Raw genomic sequence first — 15,122 nt, 5'->3', positions numbered from 1 at the left:
CGAAGCACCAAGATAGAAGGGAATCACTTAGAGATATTAGAACAAACTCTTACATTTCAAATCTAACAAAGATTTAGAAATTAAAAAAAAATTACAGAGACGACTCGAACACTTAAACAAATTACAATGACTCGAAATTAAAGACACCCTAAAATTGCTTCACAATTTAGAAGAGGCCAGGATACAGGTGGAGTGGCACTTGCGGAGAGACGAAAGAGGTTAGAAGCCGAGACGAAAGGTTGGAAAGAGCTCGCAAGATTTCCGGAGGGGATGAGAAAGAAGGTGAACAAAGCTCGCAAGCTTTTCCAAGCAAACCCGCAGGTTATAGCTTTTCCAAAAATAACATATCATTCACTTTTTTAAAACATTACAAGCCTCTCATATATGAAAGGGGAATACTAAAAGACACAAACATTGAATTTTCATTGGAATTCCAAACATCACAAACCATAAAACCCTATTACTTTTCACGGAAAAACATCCCAAGCCCAAGAACCGAAGGAGTAGCCACGGGAGCCAAGGAGGCCGCACGGATCCAAGGCGCCACAGCCACGGGAAAACTCCCAGGCTCAGAAAACCAACAGCCGGCCGGAAATCCAAGGGGTACAGGCACGGAAAACAGCAGACCATGGTGGAAGCCAAGGAGCCACGGCATGAGAAAACGAAGCAACTTTCTTGGGATTCCAAAAGCCCTTTTTGGAACCCAAGAGACATTATAAATAAAAACAATAAAAAATTATAAAAATAACATTTAATAAAAAGATAAATATGAACTAAAATGTTAGCTAATAATGAGCTAACCCTTAGTTCAATAAGTGAACTAAAGACCAGCTCATAAATGAGCTAAAATTTCAGCTCAATTTTGATTGAGCTCGTAAACTCGAGGGAGGCCAAAATTGATTTATTTTGGACATGAGTTGACCCCCCCCCCTTTGTCTACATCAACTTTGGAACATGATTTTATTGTATCTATTTTATTACTTTCCCCTAATTTTACTTGTTATTTAAATGTTTTTATTGTATGATAGAATCTTACTATTATTTACTTGCTAAAACCCTTAAATTCTCATTTACACAATTCTTTGTCAGTGAGGCTTACGCAGTTACGCCTCACACTGCCTCGAGGCTTACGCCTCGCCTCAAGGACGAAAAACGCCTCGAGGCTTATTTACTCAATTTTAAACCTTGGCTGGGATTTAACAATTATATCAACAACTGTTGTAATATTCTACTTTGAAAAAATGCACTTGCTTCCCTTAATACTGCCAAACACTTAAGGCAGCCCTTAGATCACCTATTCCATAGCATCACTAATTAATTAATATTGCATGCATAAATAGTTGACTTGCTCTTCAAGTTTAGGTTTGATTTATAGCATAACGAGTGCTGCCATCTTATATATATATAATTTGATTAATATGTGCTACGATGACCTCTAGTTAACTTAACACAATTAATTAGCAGCCTAATCAATACATACTAGATTACACTGACTTTCCTTTATTTTAACTGGAAATGCATCTGATGATGAGATTACACAGCTTCATTATAAACAAATAAAAGCCTAGTCATCAAAATCTTTGTTTTCCAACTTAATTAAATCGGAAGAAACATTCTTACTTGCAATATTAATGATTGCTCAAGCTTCTCGGTGGATTATAGAAGAAGAAGAATTACCTTCGAAGGCATGAATTTCAACTTTGGTATTTTATGGTGCTTATTCATGTTGAGGCCTAGTAGCAGTTGGTTTGATACAACACAAGGTTATCAAATCAATAAAAGTTAAAAAAGAATGAAAGGTATTAGTATATCTAAATTGATGATCTCCTCTATGAGTATTACATTGCATGACTAGGCTATTTTATGTTTTCAAGCCAATTTCCCTTTCATTTTATGCACTTGAGTTAGTGCTAAATGGATAAAAGAGATAATATTAACATCCATTTATCACCACATTTGCATGTGACATCATACTTTTTAATGGCGAATGGCGCACCATGGCTCAAAGGTCCTATTTGAGCCATGGCGCATAGCGCAAGGCGCGGCGCGCGCCATTTTAAACATGGCGCAAATTATAAAAGAATTATAAAATAATAAGCATGAATATGACATATCATTAAATTAAAAGACAAACTATCACAATAACAAGAAAACAACGACAATATAAATAAATAACAATCCAACATAATTTCAAATCCAATAAGTAGTCAATCTTTATACAACTAAAATATATATAAAAGAAAGTAAATAGCATTAAGAAGATAATAATATGCAATCTAACATTTATCTTAATAGTTTTAATATATTTAAAAATTAGAAAATATATTATCTTAAAAAAATATAAAAAATATTTATAATTACATTAAAAAAATTTTAAAACAAATGGCGCGCGCTATTTTGCGGTGTGCGCCATGCGCCATGGCGCGCTGTGGCGCAAATAGAGCGCGTCATTTTGAACGTTTGCGCCGTGTGCCATGGCGCGCGCTATTTTGCGCCATTGACATCTATGTGTGACATAGAAGCCATGCATCAGCCCTTATTGATTTTTTTATCATGTTTAGAGGTAAAAAGATAATATAGGTAATAGTGATGCCCCACCAAATGTTACTCCCACAAATTCAAGGAGAAAGTAGAGAAACATTGCAACCCAAGGAGTAGAGAGGAGAGAGTGGTGAACCGATCAGGGAGGAGGAGAGAGAAGAAACAAGCTTGGACATCCACCATTGATTATGGCTTGAATCAATAAAAGATGAGAAGACAAATGTAAAAACTCATATAATTATGAAATTTAATCAAATATTGTCTCTTCATGTAATATATATTTCTTTTTTTTTAAGACACATGAGGTTTTATTGGTAGATTGCTTTAATTAATGGGCTAGTTAGAATGGAAATGGCTCAAGTTTAATCTAGTTCGGCCTTAAATCCATTGAAAAACTCAATTTTAATTTAGTAGATTCATTTGCTTCGTGTCAACCCTAATTAATTAGGATAGGGCTCACATCTATTGGAAAACTCATAAACAAGACTCACACCTCAAGGACAAGAAAAATCCATTGATCAATCTTATAATGATACCCTGTCGGTAAGGCTGTATTAGTTGATAAATTAGTTTGACTGAGAGTCCTTGCACCTGCTAATTGAGGTGGGGCTTGAATCAGTTATCATTCAGAATTTGATATAAGCATTTGTGCTTTGGCTATCAAAGAGATTTAATAAATTAGGATTCACAATTTTAGGTTTAAATAATGTCTGATGTCAATCTAGCTATTCAAAATTTGAACGACCTATATATACAAGACTTCCGAACTTCATCTATAAATAAGGTGGCACCATAGTGGGTAAATATCATGATTTTATTTTCATAGCATTTGCACCCCAAATTGCTTTTAAAAGAAGGATCCCCCCCCCCCTTCTTTACGAAAGGGTCGATAACAGTAAGTTATTTACCTTGGAGTTAAGTGATCATCATGGTAGATGTTTCGAAGATCGGACCGTCGAGAATTACAATCATTCTTTATATTTTGACTCATATGAGAGAAAAAATCTCATTTAGTAATTGTAGATTCTCTGGTTAAAATTTGATGTAAACTTCATCAAAGTTATTATTGAGTTATACAAAGAACTAAAACATTATTTCTCTTTTTATAAAGTGCTTGAGTATGATAGTATCATCGTGGCATGCATCTTGGATCTTGGCAATAATCCACTAGAAGCCACTAAACCTTCATTGCATTAAAATATTCAATAGCATGAAGGTTAGCTTGCTTGGTTGTTGAAATTTTAATTTTGAACTTGTAAATAAGAACATCCTTCACTTTTAAGTACAATTGTTTGACGTCGCCCCAAACTAAATTTGCAATAGAGAAAAACATACATAGCCCATTTATTTCAAGCAAAATGGTATTCAATAACCATAACATGATCATAAAATCCACTTTATCTCAAAGTACACATTTTGGATTTTTAGCACAGAAGGAAAATCCACAAGATGATGGATATTTCCCTTTTATTTTAGGAAAGTCTTCACAATTAAGGATCTTTTCAAATAATTTCTCCCATTCAGAAGATACATGGCTTATAACTAATGTAAATCTCCTTTAGTCTAATTTTCACAATTTATGATAGTCAATTTATTGGAAGAGAAGTAACAAAAATCAGCTATGATAAAGAGATGGATGAACCACGACAAGAAAAGAGAAAAAAATATTGGAAGGCGAAAACCCTAACCTCGCTTTGATATCAACTAGAAAAGTAAAAAGGTAGAAAATTTTACTTCGAATTTTATTATTTGATTTTGCACAAAGGGTGGAAACGTTTATAAACTTCTCCAAAAGGTATACAGCTATTTACCAAAAAAAATGGCGACTAAAATAGAAAGAGGCACACAGAATGCAACATAAGGGCAATAAGAGGATTGATCCAATGGTTAGAACTCTTCATCCATATGCTCAAATATCCTTACCAAGATTTATTGACTTATGCATCTTCCTACTCTTGGCTCTTTAAAACACTCAAAATGAAAGGACAACAAATATTTTACAAATATTATCAAGGATGACAAAATAATCAATATCTTTCAATACGTTATCCCAAGCAAATTTTTGGATGGATTTTAGTCGTGGAAATAAGGTACGCCTTATTTTAGAAAAGAAGACTTCGGTAAATCTTCCCAACAGATCACAAGATCATTTTAAAAGTACTACTTAATTTCCCTTTTTTATCTTATTGTTTTCCTTTGATTTCTTGTTGACTCTATAACTTTGTAATTGTCATGCTTTATTCAGTTACAGAGGAGTTCCACCGATTTCTACAACAACAATATCAAGCCTTTGTCCCACTACGTGGGGTCGGCTACATGAATCCTTTTTGGCCATTGTGTCATGTTAAAAATCAACTTCTCATTTAAATCTAATAAAGAAAGATCATTTCTAATATTTTCTAACCAAATATTTTTAGGTCTACCTCTACCTTTCTTAACATAAGACAAATCTAAAACCTCAACTTTCCTAACTGGGTCATCAGAAGGCCTCCGTTTAATGTGACCAAAACCATCTAAGGCGACTCTCTCTAATCTTAACTTCCACTGGAACTACTCCAACCTTTTCACGTATATGCTCATTCCGTATCCTATCTCTAAGGGTAAAGCCACTCATGCACCTAAGCATCCTCATCCCTGCAATACTTAACTTAGTATTATGCTTCTCTTTTAATGGCCAACATTCGGCACTATAAAGCATTGCAGGTCTCACCACCATCTTATAAATTTTTCCCTTAAGATAATCACAAAAAAACAAATAGGATTGAAAATTTTTTCAGATCTCCAAAAAGAACCCATACTTGGCCAAGTCTGAACCAGTTCAAGAGAAGTTTCACGATTGGATTAAGTTTCAGCAGAAGTCAACCAAACCAAAATAGTAATTAAATTATAGTCATACTGGAGGTCTTCCTACTATAGCCTATTAGGATAAACTGTCTTAAGCTAGTTTATAATTCATATAGAGCATGTTCGGTACTCTTTATTGATACATACAGCATTATGAATTGGATCCTCAGACGGCTAAGAACTATATGGCATTGCAGATGAGCTGATTCCAACCAGCCTAAATCAAGCAGAAGTAACTCAAGCCTGAGCTTGATACAACTGATATTAAACATCAAAGACAGCACTGAAAAATTAAAATCAACACACAACAGCCGGAGACTAAACTCTGCATTACTCAAATAATTTAAATTTATTGCATAATTTTGAGTTTCTGTAAGATATATCAAGCCTCCTAGGAAAATAAAAGATTGTGTAGCTCATCAAAAACTTTGTAAATTATACCTCAATATTCTTAAGTTCCATTTGGTCATTCACTTCTATTAACAACTCATGATCCAAGGCAGTTCGCTCCAAGGAACAGTCAAGCTTCTTTTGGATACTTAAGGAATCCATAGAAGGTATCGGTGTCCTCAGTGAAAGTCTAATGCAGTTGTCTTCAAACTCAATACACTTCACGCCACAAAATAAGTCTTCAAGCGAACAAATTGTTTCTAACCTGAAACACACGCAAAGATTTTAATAATTAAGGGATAAGAAAAAGGGCCATCACTGAAAGAAGATGGCTAATTAGTCACAATAATAAATTAAACTTTTCTAAGAGCATGACTGAACTGATGAATAAAGATAAAAATTGTTAAGAATCACCAATTTTTAATTATCAAAATAAATGTCATTAACAAAATAGTAATCATAACATGACATAAAACGTTAAGCAAATGAAATAGCTGCTTGAGCCCAAAATATAGAAAAAAGTAAAAAAAAAAGTATAGAAATCATATAAAGGTCAAAAGCACATCTAGAGACATATATCTGACAAGAATTAGAGAGAATTGAAGACAAATCTATGATAGATTCATGCCAATCTCATTTCAAAGTTCATGTATTATTAATTATGATATCTAGCAAGACTTGGAGAGAACTAGTTGAGCATTCATTTCAAATTTTGTGTAGTATTCATGCAATCCTAGAAGAACTAATAAGGAATATAAAAAAATCAAGTAATAATAATTATTGAACAATTATAATAGTCCATAAATTTACGAGTAGGTATAATAATAATTACAATAGCTCACATACTGATGAGGTAGCACTAATAATCCCACAAAATATTGAGATGGCATGAAGTGACTAAGAAAAATAACTGTTGGACTTGGTAGAACATTAATGGAGGCAGAATTGATGGAGACTAATTTTCCACGCTCCTCAAGCAAATAAAGCATGTTGTCTATTCCAAGTTTAAATGTAAATTTTTTAGAAATTGTATTGTCCCTGATAATTCTTTAATAAGTGTCTGCAAGTTGCCCAACTATGACAACGAAGAGAGTACATATTAAACTGACATAACTTCTTCAAAATATGTATGTTTCCTTCATTATATTTTATTCAGCCATTTTGCATGAGATTATGTGCAATATTGATGGTTGATTTGATCCATACAAATTTTAAATTCTCATAGATGAATTTCAACCATAACAATTCATAGATTCCTGATGTCATAGATCTAAATTCAACTTTTGCACTAAATCTGACCACCACATTTTGATCTGAAATTGTTTCAGTTTTGCTGGACAGAAAATTGGAAATTTTGAACTGAATTCTTCCTAAAGCCTACCCAGGATTTTGTGGTTCTCTTTGAGAAGAGCTTGGGCTATCAACCTGCTGTTGGCAAATCCGAGATTCCTCTCAGATTGTGGAGAAGAGATCCATTCACGAAAGAAATCATCTCATAACTGCTCTAGACAAAATTTATGGTGCATAACCTGTAGCTTGATCCCTATCCATAGCAAAGCGGTTCTTTGTTCTACATCAGATTGCCTCATGAAAATGTGAAATATCTTAAAATTGACCTCCTATCAACCATAGATCATGCATAATCAGCATCTGTACATGCTTCAAGTGTTAAATCCTCCTCTATTTTGAATTAAATTCCTTTACCTAAAGTTCCTTTAAGATATTATAAAACTCAAAGTACAACCCTAAAATGTGATTCTTTAAGATTATATACATGAATTGACTTATCGCACAAATAATATTGGCAGTGTTAAGTTTAGTATGTGATAAGTAGACAAGTCTTCCAACAAGTCTTTGATAGGAGATTTTTTTATGACCGTCTTATGGAGCATCTCCAAGTTATGATTAAATTCCACTGAGCTATCAACAGGCTTGCAACCCAGCTTGCATGCTTCCTTCAACAGATTTATTATGTATTTCTGTAGTGATTTTAAAACCCCATGTCTAAAATGTCCAACCCCAATGTCAAAGAAGTGCTTTAGCTTATCTATTTCTTTGACTTTGAATTCTTGAAGCAATCACTTTTTTAGAGTTCAATTCTTCGAATTCATTACCTGTTACAATGATGTAGTCAATTAGTAGTGTGAGAATTCCTGCTAAATGTGAGTGTTTCATCAATAATGTATGGTCGCATTGGCTCTAGTTGTACCCCATGTTGAGCATTACCTTGTCAAACCTCCCAAATCATGCCCTTGGAGATTGCTTCAATCCATATAATATACTTTTAGTTAATATATATTTGAGCAAAATTCCTATGAGAAATACATAGATACCTCCACTTCTAGATCATATTGTAAGAAGGCATTTTTCATATTGAATTGTTATAATTTTCAATCCTTATTAGCTGCTAATAATAAAAAAACATATACAATATTCATTTTAGCAACAACAGCGAAAATTTCAAGATAATCAATCTCATATGTTTGTGTAGCATTCTTTAATGAGTCATCTACTTTGTACTTTACAGTAAAGATTGGGAGTGTAAACGAGACAAGTCGAGTCGAGTCAAGTTTTAGCACTATTGAGCTCAGCTCGTCAGTCAGAAAGCAACTCGAACTCGGGCAATCCCACTGAAAACGAGCTCGAGCCGGCTCGCGAGCCTTGAGGGTCGTCCGCGTCCAAGCGAGTCGTCCTCCTCCATTCACATCGTCCGTCTCCATCGCAGTTTCCCACCCGTGGAACTCCTCCGTTCGCGAGCCGCTTGACGAGCTCACGAGTCAATCGGTGTGTTGTTCGAACTCGAGCTCGATAAGTAGTCGAGCTCGAGATTTCGAGCTCGATAAGCTCAACTCGGGAAGCCTGTTAATGAGCCTGACCCAGCTCGCGAGTCAACTTGGACTCTATTACACCCCTAATAAAGGCCAATCTACACTACTAATCTCTTTTCTTTAATAGTGTCACTAATTTAAGGGATGTTAAGATGTACTTTTATTTGTATGCTTAATGGTTCCAGTACCGAGTTCAATGACAAGGATTAATTCGATTGACTAGACCTATATCAATTGAGATGCTTCATTCTTGAGTAAACACGTACGGACTAAGTAGAAAGAGGTTTTAGTATAAGATTGATCGATGTAGAAAGAGGTTTTAGTATTAAGATTGATCGATGTAGGAGTAGATTATTCTAAAATAGAGCTGTTTGTAGAGATAAATGATAAAGAATAACAATACAAGAGAAAGAATTTGTTTGTGAATAAACTTATTTTTTGGAGTAAATAGCAGTAAAGTAGAAATCATCTCCATTAAAAGTGACATCAACAGACACATACACCTTTCTCGTGAGGCATGATAATATGCATACCCTTTTTGAGTAAAATAGTAGCCAATAAGCACAATTAATTGCTCTTAGATCAATTTTTTCTCTATTTTGATGATGTATATGGACAAAGACAACTCTTCCAAATATTTTGAAAACAACATTATTTGAAGTGTTAAAATGGGGAAAGAAATTGGCTCCCGACTTGAAAAAGACTCATGAATCCAAGGGTTTTCATAAGCAATCGATTTATTATAAAAACGGCTATTAAGACAACGCTCCTAATATTATGTTGGAACATTCTTAAAAAAATTATCACTCGTGGGTGAGCAAAAAGATGCCCATTCTTTTGTTCAGCCACTCTATTTCATACAGGGTTGTATATACAAGAGGACGCATGTCTTATTCATCTTTTTTAAACATATGAGGAGAGAAAATGGTTTAAAACTCGTTGGCATTGTCGAACCAAGCTCTTTTAATTTCAAAATCCAATTGATCTTTTATAATATTTAAAATGATGACGAAGATGGTACCTGCATCACCTTTGGCTTTTAATAGAAAATTTTGGCATACATGTGCATTCATCAATAAAGGCACATATCATTGTGCCCCATAAATGTTAAGCAAAAAAGATGGTACTCATATGTCACAACAAGAAAAAAAAGACCTTAGGTTCCCTCATATCCAAGTCCACTACATCAACAAATCCACACTATTGTACTCTCTCTCTTCTTCTTCTTCTTTTTGAAATTTCACTACTGAACTCTTTGGATTCAATTTATGACAAACCATTATAAATAGATGCTGCAACCGCTTGACCATCGCTGGCTCGTGTACTTATTGAGATAGATCTTTCTAAAGAAGATACATGAAGGAGATCTAGGTAAGTTTTGGCATACCATCTCTCCTTCAACTTTCTTTCAGTTGCACTAATTGATTAATACAACTTAAATCACATGAGAAAAGCTATATTCATAATGCATTACACCTGAAAAATAACATTTAATTACTACTTTATTATTCAAAGTACAAAATTTAATCCTTACTGAACCCCATTGCCTCGGAAGATTGTCTCAGAGAAGTCATAAACAGCATGCAAATCGTGTTAATACCTTAAAATGGCATTCACCTTTTGAGGGCATGATGGAGGTCCTCTAAAGTATTTAACTGGCTTCTACTTGTTTCTATCTGCTGAATAAGTTCCAAAACCTACAAGATTCATAGTATAAAGCCATCAAGACTTAACATCCATGAAGCATAAGTCAAAGAACACTAGAATTAAATTTGAAGAGAAAATAACCATTTCCTGTGATTCAAAGAACTATGTCATGGGAAAAGGGTAATTTAAAGTATATCAAGGCAGAAACAAATCAAAGATCCAAGCTCCCAACGAAACAATAAAAAATGAAATAAGAAAGCCAAAACTAAAACAAAATGTTCACCCCGGCATGAATTTAAAAAGAGGATTAAGATAATTATAAATAAATCTAGATCATCTTGACAAAGCTCCCACTACAAATAATACAGTTTAGATCAGTTTTCAAAAGTTGCTCGACTTATCAATTAAAATTCGGAATTTCAGAGGAAATGTTTTGGGAACAGATGAAGTGTTGAATGGAAAATAATGTATCTGATGAGGACATCGACATATGTTTTCGACGTGTATATCAGCGCAGGAGGTGCAGATCGAGGGCTACGATCCACAGCCTTTATTTTGATGCTTAGTTGTTATTTTGATGTTTATGTATTAATTGCTATTTACGATTGAACCCTTTCTTTTAGTTGTCTTGAGTTGTAGCCCCGGGGGCATTTAAGTCATTATATTTTTGTTTCCTTAGGCCCATATATTATGGTCTCCTCTATTGTATCGGATGATGATTAGCAATGTTTAAAATTGCGTATTCGGGTATTGAGGCGTTTTTCATTCGTGAGGCGAGGCGAAAGCCTCAAGGCGTTTTGAGGCGTAAGCCTCAAAATCAAAAGATTGCGTAAACATAAAATGATAAATTTTTTATATACTAATGAGTGAATAATATAAAACATAAAAAAGCATAAGATATGAAGTAAAATCAAAATATCCCAATAATAAAACAACATGAAATATAGTTCAACTCAAAATTCTATCTTTCCCAAATCTCAGTATTCTTTTCATTAAAATATAATTTCAATTTCCAAAAATAAATAACAATGACATATCACATAAGAACTCATAAGTCATCAACACTGTCATCACTAAGGGGTTCTTCATTTGAATCATCATTATGATGAACTGCTCTCTCTCCTTCTCTCCTATAGAGTTCAATGTCGGGCATTTACTTCAAGATTTATGTAAGTTTTAATATATATACCGTGAGACGTAAGCCTCATGCCAGTGAGGCGAGGCGGGCCTCAACCAAGCTGAGGCGCAAGCCTCATAAAAAAAACTAGAGGCGTAAGCATCGAGGCTTTTTTTACTAGAATTGCGCAAAGGAGGGCCTCAAGGCGAGCCTCATATTGCGCAATTTTAAACCATGATGATTAGTGAAAGAAATTTTATTTTCCATTGTTTGATCTCTAAGTGAGTTCATGAGAGGAGAGTCCCTTAGTGGATGAAAGCAGTACCCGTCAACATTAGGAGTATTCCAAGGTTCGCGGCTTCGATCTTCTTTTCTTTTTCTTCTTTCCCCTCTCTCCCCACCTCATCTCCTAGCCACCTACCCGACGGTCTCCTACACCCCTTCCCCTTCCCCTCCTCACAAAACCGAGCCCCCATCACCTGTCCGCCGGCCTGCTTGGCCGGCCAAACAGCCGGCCACCCGTCCAACCGCCGGCAAGCCCTCCCATCTCCCCCTCTACTTGTTCAACCCGCCGGCCCATCATCCATAGTCTCCCAATTTGAATTTTGAAATTCAAATTTTGTCAGAATTATTTTCCTAAATTACCTCTATGCGATTTAGGAAAGAATCCTTGTTGGCAATCAATCTATTTTGAATTTCAAATCCCTTCCTAAGAGAGTTAAGTCCCATTTAGAAGTTTCTTATTATTTAAATCAAATCTAAAATTAAATTCAGATTTGATTAAAATTACATTAACTTCCTTGGGGCCCACATATTAAACACAAAACCCCTCTCTCCCCTCTCTACATGGCCGACCCCCCCTCTCCCTCATAATTTCACTCTCCAATCCAATTCATATCCCAATTAATGCTCCCTTAATCCCCTCCCATAACCGTCGGCTTTTAGCCCTAATTTAGGGGATTTGAATTCGCATTAATTTTCCCTCCCTCTCTAATTCAAAAATCTGAAATTAAATTTCATATTTCTCTTTCCCTAAAATAATTCTCCACTTCTCCATCAATTCACCTTACCTCCACTTCACCAAGCCTAAGTTTCTCCCCTTTGGAGTGACCGGCCTTCTCTCTCCCATATTCCTATTTTGTATTTTGGTTTCGCTTCTCTCTTGAGGGATTCTCCGCAACGAAGCCAAGACTTTCAAGTCCCTCTTAGTCTCATGCTAGTGCATGGCCGATCCCAACATCGACCATGGTTTTGTTTATGATGATCAAGGTCGGACAAACTTCTTGCAATCTCCCCTCTTCGATTTAAACTTGGACGTCAACAAATCCAACTGCCGTCGGTTACCTCTCCAATGACAAAGTTCCTAGGCCCCATTTTCCTAGTGGTGCGCTCTCAATTTCTAGTGTGGAGAATCTTCTTCCGCTAACCCTAGAATAGTTGAGCGAGTAAACCCTCAAGGTGAACATCTCAATATTAAATTTTGGATTTGTGTTATAAGCTATTTCATTATGTTTGCCTTTGTATTTGATTAATAGTGTCTTGATTAATCTTCATGCATTTCTTTGCATAAGCAAGTGGAAGACTGCGAATTTATAACATCTTACTTTGATTTGACACATAATTTTATGATGGATAACTTTTCTTAAATTCTCTTGTTAATCTCTTGTAAACTCCTTGCATGTATTACATCAGTATCACAGTCTTTCTCTCATTTCTTACTCAATACTTTCCAAATATAAAGTGAATTCTAGATAAAATTCGGATTTTGTTTATATATCTAAGAAAGAAAAGGAATGGTAACTCAGGAGAATAAAACATAATTCACGCAATACAAGCAATTATGGATCCTTAGCCTCCAGAATTTTTTCAATAAATAGCAAACAGACAACATAGAATTAGATGTAGGATGATGCATGTAATTATACAAAATGAAGGGAAATATATCAAAAGATGTGATCGTATCTCTATTTAATTCCCTTTTAATCAACCTAAGTAGTAAGTCCTAGGAAAATATCAAAATGTTTTCAGTTTTCACCACTGCTGCCCCAAAAAGGCATTTTAAGGTCTTATTTCCTCTCCCCGGAATTCCCAAGTCACTTTCCTTCCTCTTACATATTGTCATATTCCCCACCAACTTACTATTATCTAGCTCACAAAATATCTATGAAACTCTTAAATGATTTAACTAGTTGAATAAGAAGATCACTACAACTATAGCCCTCGGTAGATTTAAAAAGATTAAAAAAAATCTATTATGGGAAGATTAATTAGTAAAGGATAGATTCGTTCCATTTTTGTAGGTCGGCCCCAATTTATTGCTATTTCCTTGTGCATACTTCGCCCAAGAGCAATCCAACATCAAGCTCAAGTCCAAAACCGCCCTCCAACTTAGCCATGCATCCACCGCCTCATCTCACCCAAGCATTCAAGAGATTAGCTGTTGCTGTCCAAAGAAGGACAGCTTGCTGCCCATCAACTCCAGCAAGAATTCCTTTACCGTATCACCATCGGGAAGGCTTCAAACAGCTGTCCAGGATCTTCCCAAGACCTCCAATCTGCTGTCCAGAATTTCCCGCAGCAGTTTGCTGCTGTCCAGCCCATCTAGGAGCGATCGGTGCTGCCTAGAACTGCTCGGAACCGCTGTCCCAGACGTTTAGGAGTCAAGCCTCCTCCCCGTTCTACATCAACATGTGTTCCTTTAAGAGAGGGGGTCCTCATATTTAATCTTGAACAAAGTTAGATCAAAGCAGCACATTTAATGTTCTCACATAATTAACATAACTCAATTCTAGGGATGTCAAAATGGGTTGACGGGTTGGGTTCGGGTCCGACCCCAAATTAACCTGACCCAAATACAATCAACTTGATCCCAACCCATTTCATAAATGGGTTAAAAACATCAACCAAAACTCGACCATTAATCCGTTTTGATTTAAAAAAATTTATAACTTATTAACTATAAAGTTTATGATATTTAATAAAAAATAAGAAGATTATACTCACAAGTAAGAGAAAATAAAGGGAAAAAGATATTAAACGAGTCATTTTTTGGTCAAAAGCTAGTTCGCAGGTCGACCCAAACCTGCCCAATTAATAAACAAGTTGGAAAACCCAACCCGTTTATTAAATGGGTTCACCCGAACCCAAATTCTTAGGGTCGTGTTTGTTTCGGGTTGACAAGTCAGGTCATTTATTGACACCCCTACTCAATTCTACTTAAATTATTAAATTTAGTTAATATGTGAATTTATGCATACCAAGGTTGTAAAAAACAAGTTGGAAAACCCAACCCGTTTATTAAATGGGTTCACCCGAACCCAAATTCTTAGGGTCGTGTTTGTTTCGGGTTGACAAGTCAGGTCATTTATTAACACCCCTACTCAATTCTACTTAAATTATTAAATTTAGCTAATATGTGAATTTATGCATACCAAGGTTGTAAAAATATGACCAAACATCAAATCGAAAAAATGAGAAGTTCGAGGTTCAACAATTCGACTGGGGTTAAATCAAAAGTTGAAATAGATGATATAATAAATATTATAATTATTTAAATGAAAAATAAATAATAATAATGATATAATAATTATATAATAATATAATTTGTGGTTGCTAAGGAATTTGAGATCAAAAATCTAATCAGATTAAAATATTTCCTTGGAATTGAAGTAGTCCACTCCAACAGAGGAATTTTTATTTCACAACAAAAATATATTAATGATCTTCTTAAATAAATAGGCAAGATAGCTTGTAAA

General features: G+C 35.0%; 1 protein-coding gene across 1 annotated transcript in view; it reads right to left on the bottom strand.

Moving 5' to 3' along the window:
• The window catches only part of LOC110092507, a 29,398-nt gene extending 15,430 nt beyond the window's left edge, over positions 1–13,968 (bottom strand). Inside the window, exons 1-3 of the mRNA XM_028691810.1 lie at positions 13,873–13,968; positions 10,221–10,300; positions 5,827–6,040 (exon numbers count right to left, since the gene is read on the bottom strand). Of these exons, the coding sequence (XP_028547643.1) occupies positions 5,827–6,040; positions 10,221–10,300; positions 13,873–13,968 (390 nt within the window). The remainder of the gene's footprint in view (positions 1–5,826; positions 6,041–10,220; positions 10,301–13,872) is intronic.
• Between the last annotated feature and the right edge of the window lie 1,154 nt (positions 13,969–15,122).

Source organism: Dendrobium catenatum, unplaced genomic scaffold, assembly GCF_001605985.2.
Source record: "Dendrobium catenatum unplaced genomic scaffold, ASM160598v2 fragScaff_scaffold_9, whole genome shotgun sequence".
In the NCBI taxonomy this organism is placed as follows: Eukaryota; Viridiplantae; Streptophyta; class Magnoliopsida; order Asparagales; family Orchidaceae; genus Dendrobium; species Dendrobium catenatum.
This window is presented reverse-complemented; position numbering and strand designations above follow the sequence as displayed.